The 16507-nt window shown below is 39.9% G+C and overlaps 3 protein-coding genes across 6 annotated transcripts in view; 1 reads left to right on the top strand and 2 right to left on the bottom strand.

Moving 5' to 3' along the window:
* The window catches only part of kat2b (K(lysine) acetyltransferase 2B), a 31087-nt gene extending 27601 nt beyond the window's left edge, over positions 1-3486 (bottom strand). For all 3 annotated transcript variants that reach the window (XR_009119215.1, XM_058046765.1, XM_058046766.1), the window contains exons 1-5: positions 3145-3486; positions 1296-1422; positions 1079-1224; positions 923-1009; positions 650-831 (exon numbers count right to left, since the gene is read on the bottom strand). Coding sequence is in view for 2 of the 3 variants with exons in the window: in XM_058046765.1 (XP_057902748.1) it covers positions 650-831; positions 923-1009; positions 1079-1224; positions 1296-1422; positions 3145-3345 (743 nt within the window). In the remaining variant the exon portion in view is untranslated. The remainder of the gene's footprint in view (positions 1-649; positions 832-922; positions 1010-1078; positions 1225-1295; positions 1423-3144) is intronic.
* A 402-nt stretch (positions 3487-3888) lies between these two features.
* On the bottom strand, positions 3889-10369 carry LOC131101522 (ras-related protein Rab-5A). 2 transcript variants are annotated; one of them, XM_058046769.1, is made up of 6 exons: positions 10169-10369; positions 8972-9207; positions 7422-7573; positions 7234-7356; positions 7060-7153; positions 3889-5408 (listed from the first exon to the last, which is right to left on the bottom strand). In XM_058046769.1, exons 2-6 carry the CDS (start codon positions 9135-9137, stop codon positions 5293-5295), a joined length of 651 nt encoding a protein of 216 aa, XP_057902752.1. In that variant the 5' UTR covers positions 9138-9207; positions 10169-10369; the 3' UTR covers positions 3889-5292. The 2 variants fall into 2 exon arrangements, with proteins under 2 accessions (XP_057902752.1, XP_057902753.1); XM_058046770.1 differs by having other exon boundaries at positions 10235-10343.
* Positions 10370-10658: 289 nt separating this feature from the next.
* On the top strand, positions 10659-14535 carry otud6b (OTU deubiquitinase 6B). The gene is made up of 8 exons (XM_058047109.1): positions 10659-10899; positions 11041-11189; positions 11255-11350; positions 11414-11614; positions 11676-11790; positions 11858-11919; positions 13493-13599; positions 13687-14535. Exons 1-8 carry the CDS (start codon positions 10824-10826, stop codon positions 13790-13792), a joined length of 912 nt encoding a protein of 303 aa, XP_057903092.1. The 5' UTR covers positions 10659-10823; the 3' UTR covers positions 13793-14535.
* The last annotated feature ends 1972 nt before the right edge of the window (positions 14536-16507 follow it).

The raw sequence follows: 16507 nt of genomic DNA, 5'->3' as shown, positions 1-16507 counted from the left end.
TTTTCCAAAGTATTTCATTTAAACTCAACATACAACCTGGCATCGTGGCTTGGGCCAACTTTTTGATGGTTGAGGTAGCTGCTTTATCAATTTCGTTATTTGATGTGGTCTGTTGTTTACAAAATGCTCCTGGAAAAAGTAACACAAGCACAAAAATAAAAATAAAAATAATGACTAATAATAATAATAAGAATGTTGTTAATAATAATAATATTACTATTATTATATTCATATTGTTGTTAATAATATTAATATAATAATAGTTGTAATATTATTATTGTTATTATTATTAACAACAATAATAATAATAATATAATGATAATGACATTACTATAATTAATAACAAATCTAATATAATATATATATAAAATAGTAATAATAAAGACAATAATAATAATAAAAATAATAATAATACATTTAATTTCCAACACACTTTACATCAAATAAATGATTTCAAAGTGCACATATAGCAGATTGCATGACACTTTTACATGTAAAATATGTGTAAAAATATAGGTGTAAAAATGGACTGTTGCATGTAAAATACTATATAGTCTGCCCCCCCCCGTCAATTTTGTTAAATCAATGCGGCCCGCGAGTCAAAAAGTTTGCCCACCCCTGCTTTAGAATATTTCCTCTAATGGGGTACCTGGTGTAGTTGGCCTTGTATCCCGCCGTGTCATCATTGGGAAGCCTCTGCCGTCGCTGAGATGGCGTCTCCAGCTGCCAGTAGTTGATCTGGTTGAGGAACATCTTAGCTAACTCCACGATGGTTTGACGTTCTTTGGACGGCAGGTGGCTGAATTTGTACTGAACAAAATTGTTGACACCCTACGGTGGTGGAACACAAACACATAAAAGACGGTGAGGCGATGTCTTGAAGTGTCATGGCCGGCTCAATGCTACACAGTCATTTGACCACCTGCTCGATGCTGGGTCGTTCAAAAGGCGGACTCTCCTGGGCTTCAAGCATCGGTTTGCCCATCTGGAGGATGGATTTCCTCAGCAGCTGTAAGACAAACACTACTTTGTCATCCACGGCCCAAAAGGGAAGCCATTAAAAGCCCCCGGAGCTTACCTTGAACAGGGAGAAGTACACCTGCTTGGTGTCGGCGTCCTCCTCCTTGTGTACGCACGTGTTCAGGTACTCCACATCCAGCACGATGCCCAGCAGTCGGTTGATTTCGTCTTCGGAGATGTGCTCCAGGTGGGTCACGTGATCACCTGGTAAAGAAGAGAACGTCCCTGCGGTCAGCAGAGTAATCACATGACACACAAGAGCATCACAAACGCACCCAAAGCGTGCGAGCAGCTCCGGCAGGGCTCCTGGAGGCTGGCGGTGATGGGCGGCTGCTCGCTGCGCGGTGGCGTGGGAGGCGGGTTCTGACTCTTCCAGCCGTTGCATTTGCATGCTCCTTCCGCCTGTACACATGATAGACGTTTATTTAGAATTATGAGCTGCATCTGCATCATTGATCTTCTTCTTTATCTCCAGAGGTTCCCCCTCAAACCAAGCACTAGCAATGTTGGTATTAACGCCTGTCATGCAGTGTTTCCCAGGAACTCACCTAGCTGTCTTTACCAATTTAGTAATTAAAACAAATACTCCATGAAGTGACATGACCCATATTGTGCAGGTGAGCAAAACAAGCACCTGCCTGGGCTAACTTCCCCTGAGCTCACTTGTAAACAAACATTCCGAGGACGACATTTTGCTAGTTGTACCAAATGACGAAGGAATAAAATGCAACCATCGAGCATACAAAAAACTTATCAGTGTTTTGAAAAGTACAAAAAGAAAGTGTGCCAGGGACGGAGACACGTTTATTTTCGTCGCTAGCTTCTTCACTCATTTCTAACAAGCTACCTAAACACACACACTTCCGGCCTTCAAAATAACAGCACATCCTGTGTGGGGGGTGGGGGGTACCAAAGTAAGGGCGTCACATAAATAGCTTAAATCAGTGATTTTCAACAACTGTGCCGCGGCACACAGGTGTGCCGTGAGGAATTATTCAATATTACTTTTTTTAATTAACATGTATTATTACTTTTCTGTAAATAATATGTCATTGTCGCGTGTCGTTGGTGTAAAGACTGGCAGAGCAATGTAATATTCGTCCGTGTGGCAACACGTAGCTGATTGCCTCGTTCCTCTAATAGACTTAGTGATGCACGTGAGAGGTAGTGGTGACATTTTGTAACATTGTTGGTTAAATTAGTATGCGGATCAAAAGGATCTGCTGTGGCGAGTCCGAAATCAGGAAAAAGATGAAAGAAGCAAATAATGTTAAAATAATAATGTGCAAAATTTTTCCAACGGAAAAAACGTGCCGTGGCTCAAAAACGGTTGAAAAACACTGGCTTAAATCATCAAACAAATCAACAGGTGCAGTGGGTGTAATCCATATTTGGCAGGTCTTTAGCTCCAAACAAATTACAGCCTAATATACATGACCAAAGTAGATATAAAACGTTTTCGGTATTATTGGTAAGTTGGTACCCTATAGGTCTTAAGAAGTACGAGTCATCAGTATCGGTTTGAAAAACGATATCGTGTATTTCTAGTATTTATATAAGTGTGGAGTTGTTCTAAACTACTGCGATTACAACAATAAATAAATATCATAAAATAAATATCATAAAAAAAACAATAATCAATGGTAGACAGTGTGTGCGCGTGTCTGTTGTGGTGGACTGTCACCGTCAGCTGGTGCGCATGCTCGTTGCAACAACAACAAACTCCGCCCCCCTCCCTCCCTCCCTCCCTTCCCGCCAGCAGCTGTCCTGTCACCCTGTCAAAACAAAAGAGCACCTCACAAATCGTGTAGAAATATCCCATTCCGAACCGAAGTGGATCACATTTAGCGTTTTATGAGGAAGCCCCGCCCCCTTTTGCACGCGCCTCTCCAATGTTTACTCCCCGCCAACACCGCCCCCCCCCACCAGACACAGCAGTTAAACCAAACCTGCAGAGGGAAGGCCCCATGTTGCAAACTCTTGCTCAAGCACACATAAAAATATGCTGTTTAAAAAAATATTTTAAATATGAAATCCGCTGCGTTTTCCATGCAAACATGAAAAAAAATCAGCAAATGGCTTCCATTTCCTCAAGTACAGTGCTTGTGTTGCCGAGAAGCTCACCTTGCAGGATGAATACACGCCGAGCTTCTCCAGCTTCTTGGGCCGAGGCGACGAGCGGAGTTGTGCCTTCTTCACGGAAATCCTCGCGGAGCCTCCAGCGGCGCCGGAGCCCTCCGCGCCCCCGGGGCCCGGAGCGGCCGGAGCCGAGCCCACGGCCCCGATGGCCGGGGAGCCTTGCTGGATCCCCGCGCTGTCAGCCATGGATGGTGGGTGGTTGGTTGGGGGGGTGGGTGGGGATCCAACCACCCGCCCCCTCCCTGAGCCGCCGCCTGGGATGAAGGAGGATCTCTCCGCAGCTCTAGTCCTCCACACGACGATCAGACATGGCGATCAGCGTCGTTTGCAACAGCTTGCCTTGCAGGGACCTTTCCGTCCGCGGGGGGGCGCTGCTGAGAACACTCTTGTACTTCCACTGATCCCAATTTCAAGGTCAATCTGATAGCAACCCTTTTAACCTGTTAAAAACCCAACCACTATTACATTATACAGTATTCCAGTATTTATTAGCTTCATACATAACAGCACTGTAAAATGTTTGTAGTTGTATTCATTTTTTTTGACCTGGAGAACAACAAAACAACAAAAAAAAAAAACTACAATTTACATCCTCTTTTCATTATGGCTCCCACCATGCTGCATTTGTGGCTCCCATGGAGAAACCTTTAAAGAGAGAAGGCATTGGAATGATAGGAACTAAATGTTAGCATGTTAGGAGATCACTGCTAAACAAAGCAACAGGCAGCGTTAAATGTCATACGTGTAGAATTTAATCATGTGTACTGTACTATTCATACTATTCATTTCTATGGCGCCTGTCCTCGTTAGGGTCAAAGGGTGAGCCCGGAGTCTATGCTGGACTGGAATCACACACACACACAACACACGGGGTAGGCGCTCTAGAAACGAGAATAACATCTATGAAAAGTTCATGTACTTCAGTAGTTCAATTTTATAGTCGTATTTGAAATGATGAAATGCCGTAAAATGTGAAAAAATATTGTAACTACTTTGCTTTTCCGAGCCTTAAATTTGCTCCATTTTCGTCTTCATTGAACTCCTGAAATCAATCACTTTTTTTCCCACCGTATTGTCATTTCTCTTCCCAAAATCCCACAAAGTTTCGGATTCTAACCGCGCTCCCGTACTGACATGATCACATGACCTCGCTCCTTGACGTGATTTATCTCAACGAGTCGCATCTAAACCAATCCGGGTTAAGACTACAACACCCTATGTACAGTATATTATTTATATATATATATATATAGATTTATATCACATTGGCGGTGATTATGACGAGTTATTTATAACAATAGAGTCATTAGTGCAAGGCATGAGTAAAAAGTGTACAATCATGTCATGAGGAGGGAAGGAATTGCGTGTTTCGTGTCCCGACATAAAGACATAAATAGAAAAAAAACGGACACGCACACTAAAGTGTGTCTAAAGCACTTCCTAATCAAGGTGACTAATGATAATTGTAATGAATGGAAAATCACAAAGCGCCATTTTTGCGTATTGCAACTTTTTAAGGATATCGCCGCCTCCGTGTGCAAAGCCGGCAAAGGAGGAACAGGAAGTCTGCAGCCAGACCAAAATGGTGACCGCAGAGTCAAAGTCCACATGTTTTTGAGTACGCACGCGGTATTCATATTTGAAATGAAACTTTTGTTCACAGATCTCTGCTGCTGTTGTTGTTGTTGCAGTGACGCCGCGATGCCACCGGGGGGCGGTGATGTTTTTGCGCTATTTTTAAACCATTTGTAGATTACGAATGACATGACATTAGAAAACGGTGCACAGTCGTTAGCAAGGCAGTAGTCGGAAGTAATCCCCGCAAACAGGAAGTGAGCGCTTCCTCTAAAATGGAGCACTTTTGTCTCTTATTAGGTTTTCCCCAAATCACTGCTAACACAATGAATGATAAGAAATGGATGCAAAGGGACCCTAAATTGGACTCGACTCCCGCTTTCACTGGCCGTCGGCATACGTTACCATGGTGATATGCGGTGATTATAAACAAATCAGCTTATCTCGTGTCGCTCCCGCCTAATAGTTACTGCTATGTGTGGTTGGTCGGGGGGAGAGAAGAGGAAAGGGGGAGGCATGATGGTGGCGGGGTAAGGGTGGGGGTAAGGGGGCAGTGTCCTAGGTACTGCAGCAGGAGGCCTTGGCGGGCTGGGCGGCCTCCGTCAGGTCCACGCCGCGGTTCCTACCGCTGTTGGCGCCGGCGACCTGAGGCTCCGTCTTGGGCAATCGCTTGGCTGCGAAGACACAAAAATATATCAGATTATACAAAAAGATGATTTTTAATGATGATGTCATATTTATGTTTATGTTATGTTTATGAACATCAAACGTGTTTCTCAGTCAAAATGACAGGCTTCACTACATGTCTTAAAATGGAGCTCCTACAGAGGCGGGAGCTGTAAGTTTGATCGTCAGCGAGTATGCTAACCTAGCATGACGTCGCTGTTATAATGTTAGCATTTTTGCATCCCATCGCTATGCTAGTGGTGCTAACATTTGTATCGTGCTCTGCTCACTTTGCCGTTTGACGCCCCTGCACAACCTTTTGCATGTTCTCCACATGCATGCGTGGGTTTTCTTTTCCGCGTACTCCGGTTTTTCCTTCCACATTCCAAAAACATGCTAGGTTAATTAGCCACTCCAAATTTATCCATAGGTATGAATGTGAGTGTGAATGGTTGTTTGTCTATATGTGCCCTGTGATTGGCTGGTCACCAGTCCAGGGTGTACCCCGCCTCTCGCCCGAAGAAGACAGCTGGGATAGGCTCCAGCACCCCCCGCGACCCTCGTGAGGAAAAAGCGGTACAAAATGAATGAATTATTTTGTTTGGGGTGGCACGGTGGTCGAGTGGTTAGCGTGCAGACCTCACACCTAGGAGACCATGGTTCAATACCACTCTCGGGCCATCTCTGTGTGGAGTTTGCATGTTCTCCCCGTGCATGCGTGGGTTTTCTTTTCCGGGTACTCCGGTTTTTCCTCCCACATTCCAAAAACATGCTAGGTTAATTAGCCACTCCAAATTTATCCATAGGTATGAATGTGAGTGTGAATGGTTGTTTGTCTATATGTGCCCTGTGATTGGCTGGCCACCAGTCCGGGGTGTACCCCGCCTCTCGCCTGAAGAAGACGGCTGGGATAGGCTCCAGCATCCCCCGCGACCCTCGTGAGGAAAAGCGGTAGAAAATGAATGAATGAATGAATTATTTTGTTTGGGGTGGCACGGTGGTCGAGTGGTTAGCGCGCAGACCTCACAGCTAGGAGACCAGGGTTCAATACCACTCTCGGGCCATCTCTGTGTGGAGTTTGCATGTTCTCCCCGTGCATGCGTGGGTTTTCTTTTCCGGGTACTCCGGTTTTTCCTCCCACATTCCAAAAACATGCTAGGTTAATTAGCCACTCCAAATTGTCCATAGGTATGAATGTGAGTGTGAATGGTTGTTTATCTATATGTGCCCTGTGATTGGCCGGCCACCAGTCCAGGGTGTACCCCGCCTCTCGCCCGAAGAAGACAGCTAGGATAGGCTCCAGCACCCCCCGCGACCCTCGTGAGGAAAAGCGGTAGAAAATGAATGAATGAATGATTTTGTTTGTTTCTTTTCGCTTTTTTTCCCCCCGATTTCGGAACTGCTTACTAAATTCACTTCAATTTCTCCTTTTTGCATTTTGAAGCTCTACTTAGAACCTTTTTAAGATCCAACAGTGCAAAATGTACATTCTGTGTACATTATGTGATATGTGGCATCGATTATGTTGGACAAGTGCTGGGTAAAAAGTACATCAAGTACACAATATCGCTTCTCGGAGACACAACACGGCTCATTAGCACAGCTGGTAGTAAATTCCAGTACTGATGACTGAGGCTAAAATGTGACAAAATGACTCACCAATGGCCATAAAAACTTCGTTGACATTCATGGACGTTTTGGCCGACGTCTCCATGAAAAGCAGGCTGTTGTCGTCTGCGTAGGATTGTGCGTCCTGTTCAAAGCAACACACTTAAGACGCATGTGTGAACCATCATTGAGTAGCGATATTAAAATACGGGTTTCCGTGCCGACCTGGAAGTCGACGGCTCTCTTGGAGGCCAAGTCTGCCTTGTTGCCCGACAGAGCGATGACTATGTGCGGGCTGGCTTGTCTCTGCAGCTCCTTCACCCAGTTCTTAGCCCGCGCAAAAGACTCCTGCAAAAACAACTGTTGGCGTTCCGTGGTACCGCACACACACACGTATACCTGGATTCTCGTGCCTCGTTGGTGATGTCGTAGACCACGATGGCGGCCTGTGCTCCTCTGTAGTACATGGGGGCCAGGCTGTGGTAGCGCTCCTGGCCGGCCGTGTCCCATATTTCGAACTTAACCGTCGTGTCGTCCAGGCACACTGTCTGGGTGAGGAAGGCAGCTGAAAGAGAGACGGTACTCGGTTAGAACAGCATGTATTGGACTCCAACCGGGGTTTGGATACCCCCTGCTGTGCCAGATGATAAAACATGTAGCAGCAAACTCCATAAAAATTATATGCGTCATGAATATGCCACCACAAATTAGTGTTCTTCAGTTCCTTTGGCTGCCCAGATTTTTTTGTTGTATTTAATTATTACCGAATTATGTGTAAAGTGAATTACAAATGTAAACAAATATTCATTCATTTTCTACCGCTTTTCCTCACGAGGGTCGCGGGGGGTGCTGGAGCCTATCCCAGCTGTCTTCAGGCGAGAGGCGGGGTACACCCTGGACTGGTGGCCAGCCAATCACAGGGCACATATAGACAAACAACCATTCACACTCACATTCATACCTATGGACAATTTGGAGTGGCTAATTAACCTAGCATGTTTTTGGAATGTGGGAGGAAAAACCGGAGTACCCGGAAAAGAAAACCCACGCATGCACGGGGAGAACATGCAAAAGGTTGTGCAGGGGCGTCAAACGGCAGAGTGAGCAGAGCACGATACAAATGTTAGCACCACTAGCATAGCGATGGGATGCAAAAATGCTAATGCATGCACGGGGAGAACATGCAAACTCCACACAGAGATGGCCGAGGGTGAAATCGAACTCTGGTCCTCCTAGCTGTGAGGTCTGTGCGCTAACCACTAGGCCGACGTGCCGCCCGTAAACAAATATTGAAATAGATTTTTTAAACCTCAATGAACAGTACAAAAATATTATTATATATATTATTAAAAATATAATTTATTTATAAATATTATTATAAATATTTTATATATATATAAATATTTATTATATAATATTATATATTATTATAGAAAACAGAAAACAGAAAAACCGCCGTGTCGCCCGTAAACAAATATCGAAATAGATGTTTTAAACCTCAATGAACAGTACAAAAATATTATTATATATATTATTATAAATATAATTTATTTATAAATATTATTATAAATATTTTATATATATAAAAATATTTATTATATAATAATATTGTATATTATTATAGAAAACAGAAAAATTAGGTCAAATCAGTTCATGCCAAGTTCTCACAAACCGAATAAACACCAGTGTGTTTAACAGTCACACATTGTGACCAATGACCTTGCCTGAAACAGAAAAAAAGTCGAGGAAAAAATAGTTCACTCCCAATAATGTGAACCGACTCCTGTCCTGTTCACGATTCGTTCATGTCACTACCACAAATAGATTGCAGTCCTGTGTTAAACACTGCATCCAAAACGTCCTCATAACTTTTGATTGTTGAGTTTCTCAATAATAAAAAAAGAAAAAACAATCATTTGCGCACACATTGCAGTTCACGCAACACCGCTCCAAGACCGCCCACCTCCTATTGTGCTCTCTTGGAATTCATGGAATTGGCCCTTAACGAAGCGGAGCACCAAGCTGGACTTGCCCACGGCCGACTCGCCCAGCAGCACCAGCTTGAACTGACAAATCTTGTTGCCGCCGTTGGCTCCGTTGGGTCTCGTCGCTCCTCCCCTGCTGGCCATGACCTTGTGCGATTCCCCCCTCGGGTGTCCCGCCTGTGTTCGGACGCTTCACTGTCAGCACCTTTTTTTACTGCAAGACAAAGGCCGGGGCAATTGTTAAAATGATTCGAAGTGAAAACACAAACAGTTGTTTTCGATCCTGGTTTAAATTGACAGCGTCTTTGCATGCCTTGCTTAGTCACCCATTTAAGGCAGAATTTCTGTCTCAGTCCCGCATAACAAACGGTGCTTGTCAGGAAATAAGCACAAGTCTATTTATCGAGTGGTGAGTGCCTGAAGCGTGACTCCTGGAATGTTAACTTATTCCATTGTCATGTGTACACTAATAACATACATTGTCGTGGTCCGTTTAGCTTGGAGCTTATGTCACCCGCAAATATACACCATTGTCACCCCAATTGCACAGATTAAGGGCTTGTATTCTGGTCACAAATTATACAAAAAAAAAAAACAATGGAGTAACCTTAAACCTGTGCAATTATAAACTGCATACACAGGAAGACCGCAACACAATTCATACAATCAGCAACATATTTACTTGGCTTTAATTTGCCTTAAAAGGAAGCGCCATCTTTGTTTTTAATGATAGTAATGTTATTGTCCATATAGCAAGTTAGCTCACTTGTGGTTAGCAAATAATGACTTAGCCTTCGTGCCCAAAAAAGTTCCTCCTCCTTGGCAAATACAGTAAAGTGTAAATATTTACTACTCAATCGGGAAGATAGCTTAGCTATTGTGTGGCGATCTATATTGTGTTGTTTTTGTAATCGTTATTTAAAGGGCAGCTACGTTAGCTTGCAAGCTAGTTAGCACAACACCGACTAGATTGGGTACATGCGACAAGGCGTAGCTAACTGTCAAAAGTAGTAACTCGTAGTAGTTGATTAGCAAATAAGAATATACTTAATAATATTTGCATTTGTCAAAATAGTACAGCAAAACACCCGACGTTCACCAAAGTAGGCTAGCGACAGAGCTAACTTGCTAAGCTAGCTGGGAAAACACCAAGTTATTGATTGACGTCACGCTACCTGAGAGTCAGACGTTGCGTTTTAAACGTGTCGAATGTCACCGCCGGGATGATATTATGTCCTTACTTATATTTCTGGCAAAAGAAATGGGGAGTAAAATTGGAGTTGTTGGCCAATGGCCCCGACACGTCTCCTCCCTTTCTTCTCGCAACTTCCCTTTGGAGGAATCAAAACACAAACAAGCTTTTCCGTCCTGCCCTGAACGTCACATAACGTGACGTCATCCACAGTGACGTTTCAATTCAATTCTGAAAAACTTTATCTTGTATTCTTTGTTGTACGGTAAAACTTTAAGGAAGGCAAGTTAGGGAGAAATCAACAAAATATTTTATATACACGAACATTGGCTCGAAATCAGCTGGTTTATGTTTATTTATACAAACACTCTTTTAGTCTTTGATTTTAATCAAACTGCGCTTACTGCAACAGCATTGTTTTTGGTGTGTGTTATACACTTTGTGGCCAGCAGAGGCGCTGCTGTGATCACTCTACTGTTGCTAGCACCCGAGGAAGAAGCTAATAGCGCTTCCGGAAGAGGCCACAACAACAACACGTTTTATTCATTGCTTCTTTCTTGTCAGTAATGTGATCAATTCTTTTACAATTACTATAATATGTCGTGTTATTATTAACAATATAAATTAGCGTCTTAAACATGGAGGAGGCGGCAGCGGACACTCCGGAAGAGACCTTGCTAAAGCAGCATCGTAGAGAAAAGAAGGACCTGCAAGGTAAATATAATTTAAATTTGAGATTTACTGAAATAACTCAACAATTGTGGTTGTAGTTTGTAGTTATTTAAGCTAAACCGAGTCGTAAACAGTTGTAATTATGATGCAGTGCAGTCAATTGTGTGTTTTTTTTTTTTAAAGCCAAAATCCAGAGTATGAAGAATGCTGTTCCCAAAAATGACAAAAAGAGGAGGAAACAGCTGACAGAGGAGATTGCCAAGATGGAGGCTGACCTCAACCGGAAACAGGACGAGGAACTGAAGCAGCTCAAAACGACGACAGACACAAAGGTACGAGGTTTTACGACGGCGTTCTCCGTTACGACTCACAGGAAACACGTCTTTGATTTGAGAAGGTCGAGGAGGCGACGAATGGAATGGAGGCGATGAAGCTGGAGGAAGAAGAAGGAGAAGTTAAACAGCCTCGCGTCACCAAAGCCCAGAAGAGAAGGGTGAGTTGAAGGTTCTAGTTCTAGAATGAATAAGACGTTATTGATTGTGCTGCGTTGTACCAGGACAAGAAGGCGGCCCAGGAGAAGGAGCGTGAGAGCAGGATCGCCGAAGCCGAGGTGGAGAACCTGCAGGGCGTCCGCCACCAGGAGGGCCTCAAGCTGGCGCAGAAGCTCTCCCAGCGAGGTCTTCAAATCAAGGAGATTTCCTCCGACGGCCACTGCATGTACCGCGCCGTGCAGGATCAGCTGGCGACACGATGCGAGGTACCGCGCCGACACGTTTGTACCATCTCATCGCCATTTTATGACCACGGTTGGGTTCCAGTCGGAGGTGAGCGTGAAAGACCTGCGTTGTCGCACGGCGGCGCATATGAGGAGCCACGCCGATGACTTCCTGCCTTTCCTTAGCAACGCCGACACTGGGGACGTGTACACGGCAGGTACCATCATGCATCTAGCAGTCTTTTATTTATTATGTGTGAATATTAATATGTTTTAATGTCGTAGATGAATTTGAGAAGTACTGCAGTGATGTGGAGCACACAGCAGCTTGGGGCGGCCAGCTGGAAGTGAGTCTGTTATTTTTTTTTCTGCACTTTGCTGACTTTTATAATATTTTTATACAATTTACTTTTATTGGGAAGTACTATTCAGCATCCATAAGTATAGTTCTTGTTGATTGACATGACAGAAATGAATGAATTGTATGAAAGCAACTCATACACGTCCAAAAGCGTTTGCAATTTGATCAGAGCGAGGAGAAAGCCCTACTGTGATGCGGACACATGACTAAATATCCACTAGTGGAGGTTGAACTAATAATTTCATTCTAAAAACTGTAATATCACTTAGCCTTATTGCGTATGATGCAGTATTTGAAATGTAACTTTGAATGGAAAGTCATTTCTTTATGGATTCAGCTATTGCATATTATATTCTAAAAATAATTCTAATAAGACATTTAATTTAATAGACATTTTTAGGAAATTCTATTGTTGTTTACCTTATTATTTTCTAAAAATAATTTTTTGCCATCACACTAATAATGTATTATTATAATATATTTTTATAATATATTATTAATATTATAATAATAATAATTATTATAATAAGACTTGGAGTCTTGGAGTACCCTGAAAAGTGGTATACAAATAAGGTATTATATTATTTTATTAGTATATATATATATATTAGTATATTATAAATAATGTATTATTATAATAAGAATAATTGGCTGCATGTTTTTCCAATGTTTTTTTAGGAAATTGTAGCTTATAAAATATATAAATATATATTTTTTTAAATTATAAAATATATAAATAATGTATTATTATAATAAGAATAATTGGCTGCATGTTTTTCCAATGTTTTTTTTTTAGGAAATTGTAGCTTATAAAATATATAAATATATATAAATATATATTTTTTAAAATTATAAAATATATAAATAATGTATTATTATAATAAGAATAATTGGCTGCATGTTTTTCCAATGTTTTTTTAGGAAATTGTAGCTTATAAAATATATAAATATATATTTTTTAAAATTATAAAATATATAAATAATGTATTATTATAATAAGAATAATTGGCTGCATGTTTTTCCAATGTTTTTTTTTTTTAGGAAATTGTAGCTTATAAAATATATAAATATATATAAATATATATTTTTTAAAATTATAAAATATATAAATAATGTATTATTATAATAAGAATAATTGGCTGCATGTTTTTCCAATGTTTTTTTTTAAGGAAATGGTAGCTTATAAAATATATAATAAATATATAATATAATATTAATATATAATTATATTAATTATATATATAGTTAATTATATTAAAATTAATTATATTAATAATTATATATTTATTTATAATTATATATAATATATAAATAAATATATATATTAAAAAAATTATAAAATATATAAAATAATGATAATGAGATAAATATAATTATTTTATAATCACAACACAAGCAAATTCACTGAGGTTTTCCCCTGGAAATGTATAGGCAACCCTACATTTTAGAAATGTATTATATAATTGCATTTATGATATTATTTTAGCACAACAGCAATAATAAGTACATCAAATACGGTAACAAAACAAGTAATATTACGATGAATTATGCTTAAACAGCTTCAGGCGTTGACGAAGGTTCTTCAGCTGCCAATCGACGTCATCCAGGCCGATTCCCCGACCATCAAAATCGGGGAGGACTACGACGGCGACGCCATAACTCTTGTGTAAGAGCACACACGGCGCACTTTCAGTGTTTACATTGCTACGACACGGAAACGACACGTGTGTTGTTATTGTGTGCGGCGTTGCAGGTACATGCGTCACGCCTACGGACTGGGAGAGCACTACAACTCGGTGGAGCGGCCCAAGGAGGCCACCGACGCTATAACGCCACCTGAGAAGAAAATAGCAGCATGAAACAGAAGACAAATGTAGCTTGGTCCTGTGGTTCCGTACGTGTGAAGGATGGAAGCGCTGTCCTGTCACTCAAACGGCAGGAAATGGCAGCCTTTTTTTCAACCTGTCAACCTGAAATAAAGTACTTTCATTCATCATCCCCATTAGGACTTTATTGGTCCTAATATTTGTTTTACCATAATTAGATTTAAAGCACTTTTTACATTGGACTCCCTTTGTGGAGGATTACGTCATACTACTTTTCTACCACTAGATGGCAGCAATTACACCGAAACGTCCTGTAACGAGTGAATTAAAAAAAATGTGATATAATGAAAGTTTTCGCATAAATCATGATTTTAAACTGAAAAGTTTCAATATAATTTAATGGCTGTGTGTATAATAATGCGATCATAATCATTCTGTGCTTATCGTACCTATTTTTATTTCATTTTTGGATCACGTAGGGATTTTTTACTGTTGACATTATTGTTGACGTCATGTCAATATCACAGTACGATTATCGCTACCTCGTTATATAGTGTTTTTTTTTCCAGAAATGAATGAATAAATCATTGCTGTATCATGCTAATATATGGGTATTTATATGTAAAACATATTGTCATACAAGTGATATAATATTTTGGTCACTTCGTAAGAAAGAAGAAATACATTTGAGGCTAACTGGTTAGCTTGCTAGCTCGCTAGCAGCGTTTCAGGCCTTGGAGCATAAGAGTTAAAAAGTTAAAAGCACATTTAAAGTCATAAACTGTTTTTCTATGCTTTACCGGAATATCCCATTAAACGTTGCATCCTATATCACGATCAGGCTATAAACGTATATTTATATATTTTTATTTATATATGTATTTTTGAACATCTAATTTTAGTTATAAAGTGTAACTTCCGGCGTTGGGCTCAACAGTTGGTGCACTACTTGGCTGTATTGTTACTCTTCTACCACAAGATGGCAGCAAATAGACACGATACTTTACATTTTTACTAGCTCCAGGTTTTCAAATATTGTTTTTTTTTTATCACAAATCATAATATTTATACTGAAAAAAAAATTCCAGAAAAGAGTTGCCTTTGCCTATGTTTATGTAATTTTAATTATAATGTGTTTTTTGCACCAATTGCTACCCGATGCTACGTCATAGCTGAACTCACCTTGGAGGTAGAGAGTCGCTAAAAGAGTCAAAAGCTATTTACTATTCTACCACTAGATGGCAGCAAACACACATTTATTACATGTTTTGATATTTAGCATTACAGATACGTATATAAATATCTTTTTCTATATCTTTTAGATGTTAAAATATGAAGTATATATATGAAGTAAAAAACATACTAAAAGTTAAAATTACCATTAGTAATTAAAATACTCAAATTAAAATTGATTAAAATGAAAATTTAGAGATCCAAAAAATACCAAAATAAAAATAAAGTAAATGAAAAATGTTCCCTCACTCCCGAGGGTGTGTTCAAATTCACAGTATTATCACACAAATTACTCAAACTAAAATTAAAACTATTATTAAAATTAAAAAGGCAATAAAATAAAAAAAATACTAAAACTATAATAGAAGTTAAAAATCACCAATAGTGATTAAAATACTCCAATTAAAATTGATTAAAATGAAAATGTAGAGAACAGAAAAATACCAAAATAAAAATAAAGTAAATGAAAAATGTTCCCTCACCCCCGAGGGTGTGTTCAAATTCACAGTATTATCACACAAATTACTAAACTTAAAATGTAAAAATATTATTAAAATAAAAAATACAATAACATAAAAAAATACTAAAACTAAAATGGAAGTTAAAATCACCAATAGTGATTAAAATACTCCAATTAAAATCGATTAAAATAAAAATTTAGAGATCAGAAAAAATACCAAAATTAAAAATATTAAAAATAAAATAAATGAAAAATGTTCCCTCACATTTTATGTAATGACGGTTGACGTGGTAATATCATAACACTGATATGATTCTAATAGAACAATATAGCGACGATTCATATTGTTCTATGAAATACATATACTTTGTGATGATGTCATTTATTTCCTGTCTGATTTAAATGTAATGACTGCTAATCATGGAAAATTATTTTGTACTATTGCTTGAAATATGTACAAATAATGCAATATGATAGAATATTATCATATATTATTATAATATGATTATTAATATTAATATTAAGTTGATTCCTCGCAATTGAATTTGAGCTCGCAGCGCTCCATCGCCGAGCTGCTGCTGCTGCTTCTTCTTCTTCAGCGAGGAGTGCAGGCCTCATGAATAAAACATCAGCTTTAATTGCAAAGCCAGAAACTAATGACTTTGGACTGGTTAACAGCAGGGGAGCCATACATCCGGCAAACTGAATGAAAAATCAGATCGGAGGAGAGAGTGATGGAGGGTGGAGGGTGGGGGTGGGGGGGTAAGAAAAGAAAAAAAAAAAGCTCGGCCTCTAATTGATGAATAATTGAAGCGGCGAGCTACGGGGCATAATTGTGACATTTTGTTTCAATCAATTTCCAAATGGTGTGGGGGCGCAAATGGAAGGCGGTGATGAGGGAGAGAAAGAGAGAGAAAGAGAAAGAGAAAGAGAGAGAGAGGAATGGACTTTAGGTGCTCCATCATTTTCTGGGGGGTTGGGGGGAGGGGGGGCAAACTACTGCATGACATTTTTCATCATCTCATTCTTTAAGATTTCCTGTCAAGCTGATATCG

This window comes from Doryrhamphus excisus, chromosome 14 (genome assembly GCF_030265055.1).
Source record: "Doryrhamphus excisus isolate RoL2022-K1 chromosome 14, RoL_Dexc_1.0, whole genome shotgun sequence".
NCBI classification, from domain to species: domain Eukaryota; kingdom Metazoa; phylum Chordata; class Actinopteri; order Syngnathiformes; family Syngnathidae; genus Doryrhamphus; species Doryrhamphus excisus.
Note: the sequence above shows the minus strand (reverse complement) of the source record. Positions and strands in the feature narration are given on the sequence as shown.

Excerpts from the sequence above, each read along its gene's own strand:
- LOC131101522 (XM_058046769.1), bottom strand. The coding sequence starts at position 9,137 with ATGGCCAGCAGGGGAGGAGCGACGAGACCCAACGGAGCCAACGGCGGC. Across the intron at positions 7,574-8,971 it reads CCAAGAGAGCACAATAGGAG|CTGCCTTCCTCACCCAGACA; the intron begins GTGGGCGGTCTT and ends TCTCTCTTTCAG. Across the intron at positions 7,154-7,233 it reads AGAGAGCCGTCGACTTCCAG|GACGCACAATCCTACGCAGA; the intron begins GTCGGCACGGAA and ends TGCTTTGAACAG.
- otud6b (XM_058047109.1), top strand. The coding sequence starts at position 10,824 with ATGGAGGAGGCGGCAGCGGACACTCCGGAAGAGACCTTGCTAAAGCAG. Across the intron at positions 11,190-11,254 it reads AAACGACGACAGACACAAAG|GTCGAGGAGGCGACGAATGG; the intron begins GTACGAGGTTTT and ends TGATTTGAGAAG. Across the intron at positions 11,920-13,492 it reads CTTGGGGCGGCCAGCTGGAA|CTTCAGGCGTTGACGAAGGT; the intron begins GTGAGTCTGTTA and ends ATGCTTAAACAG.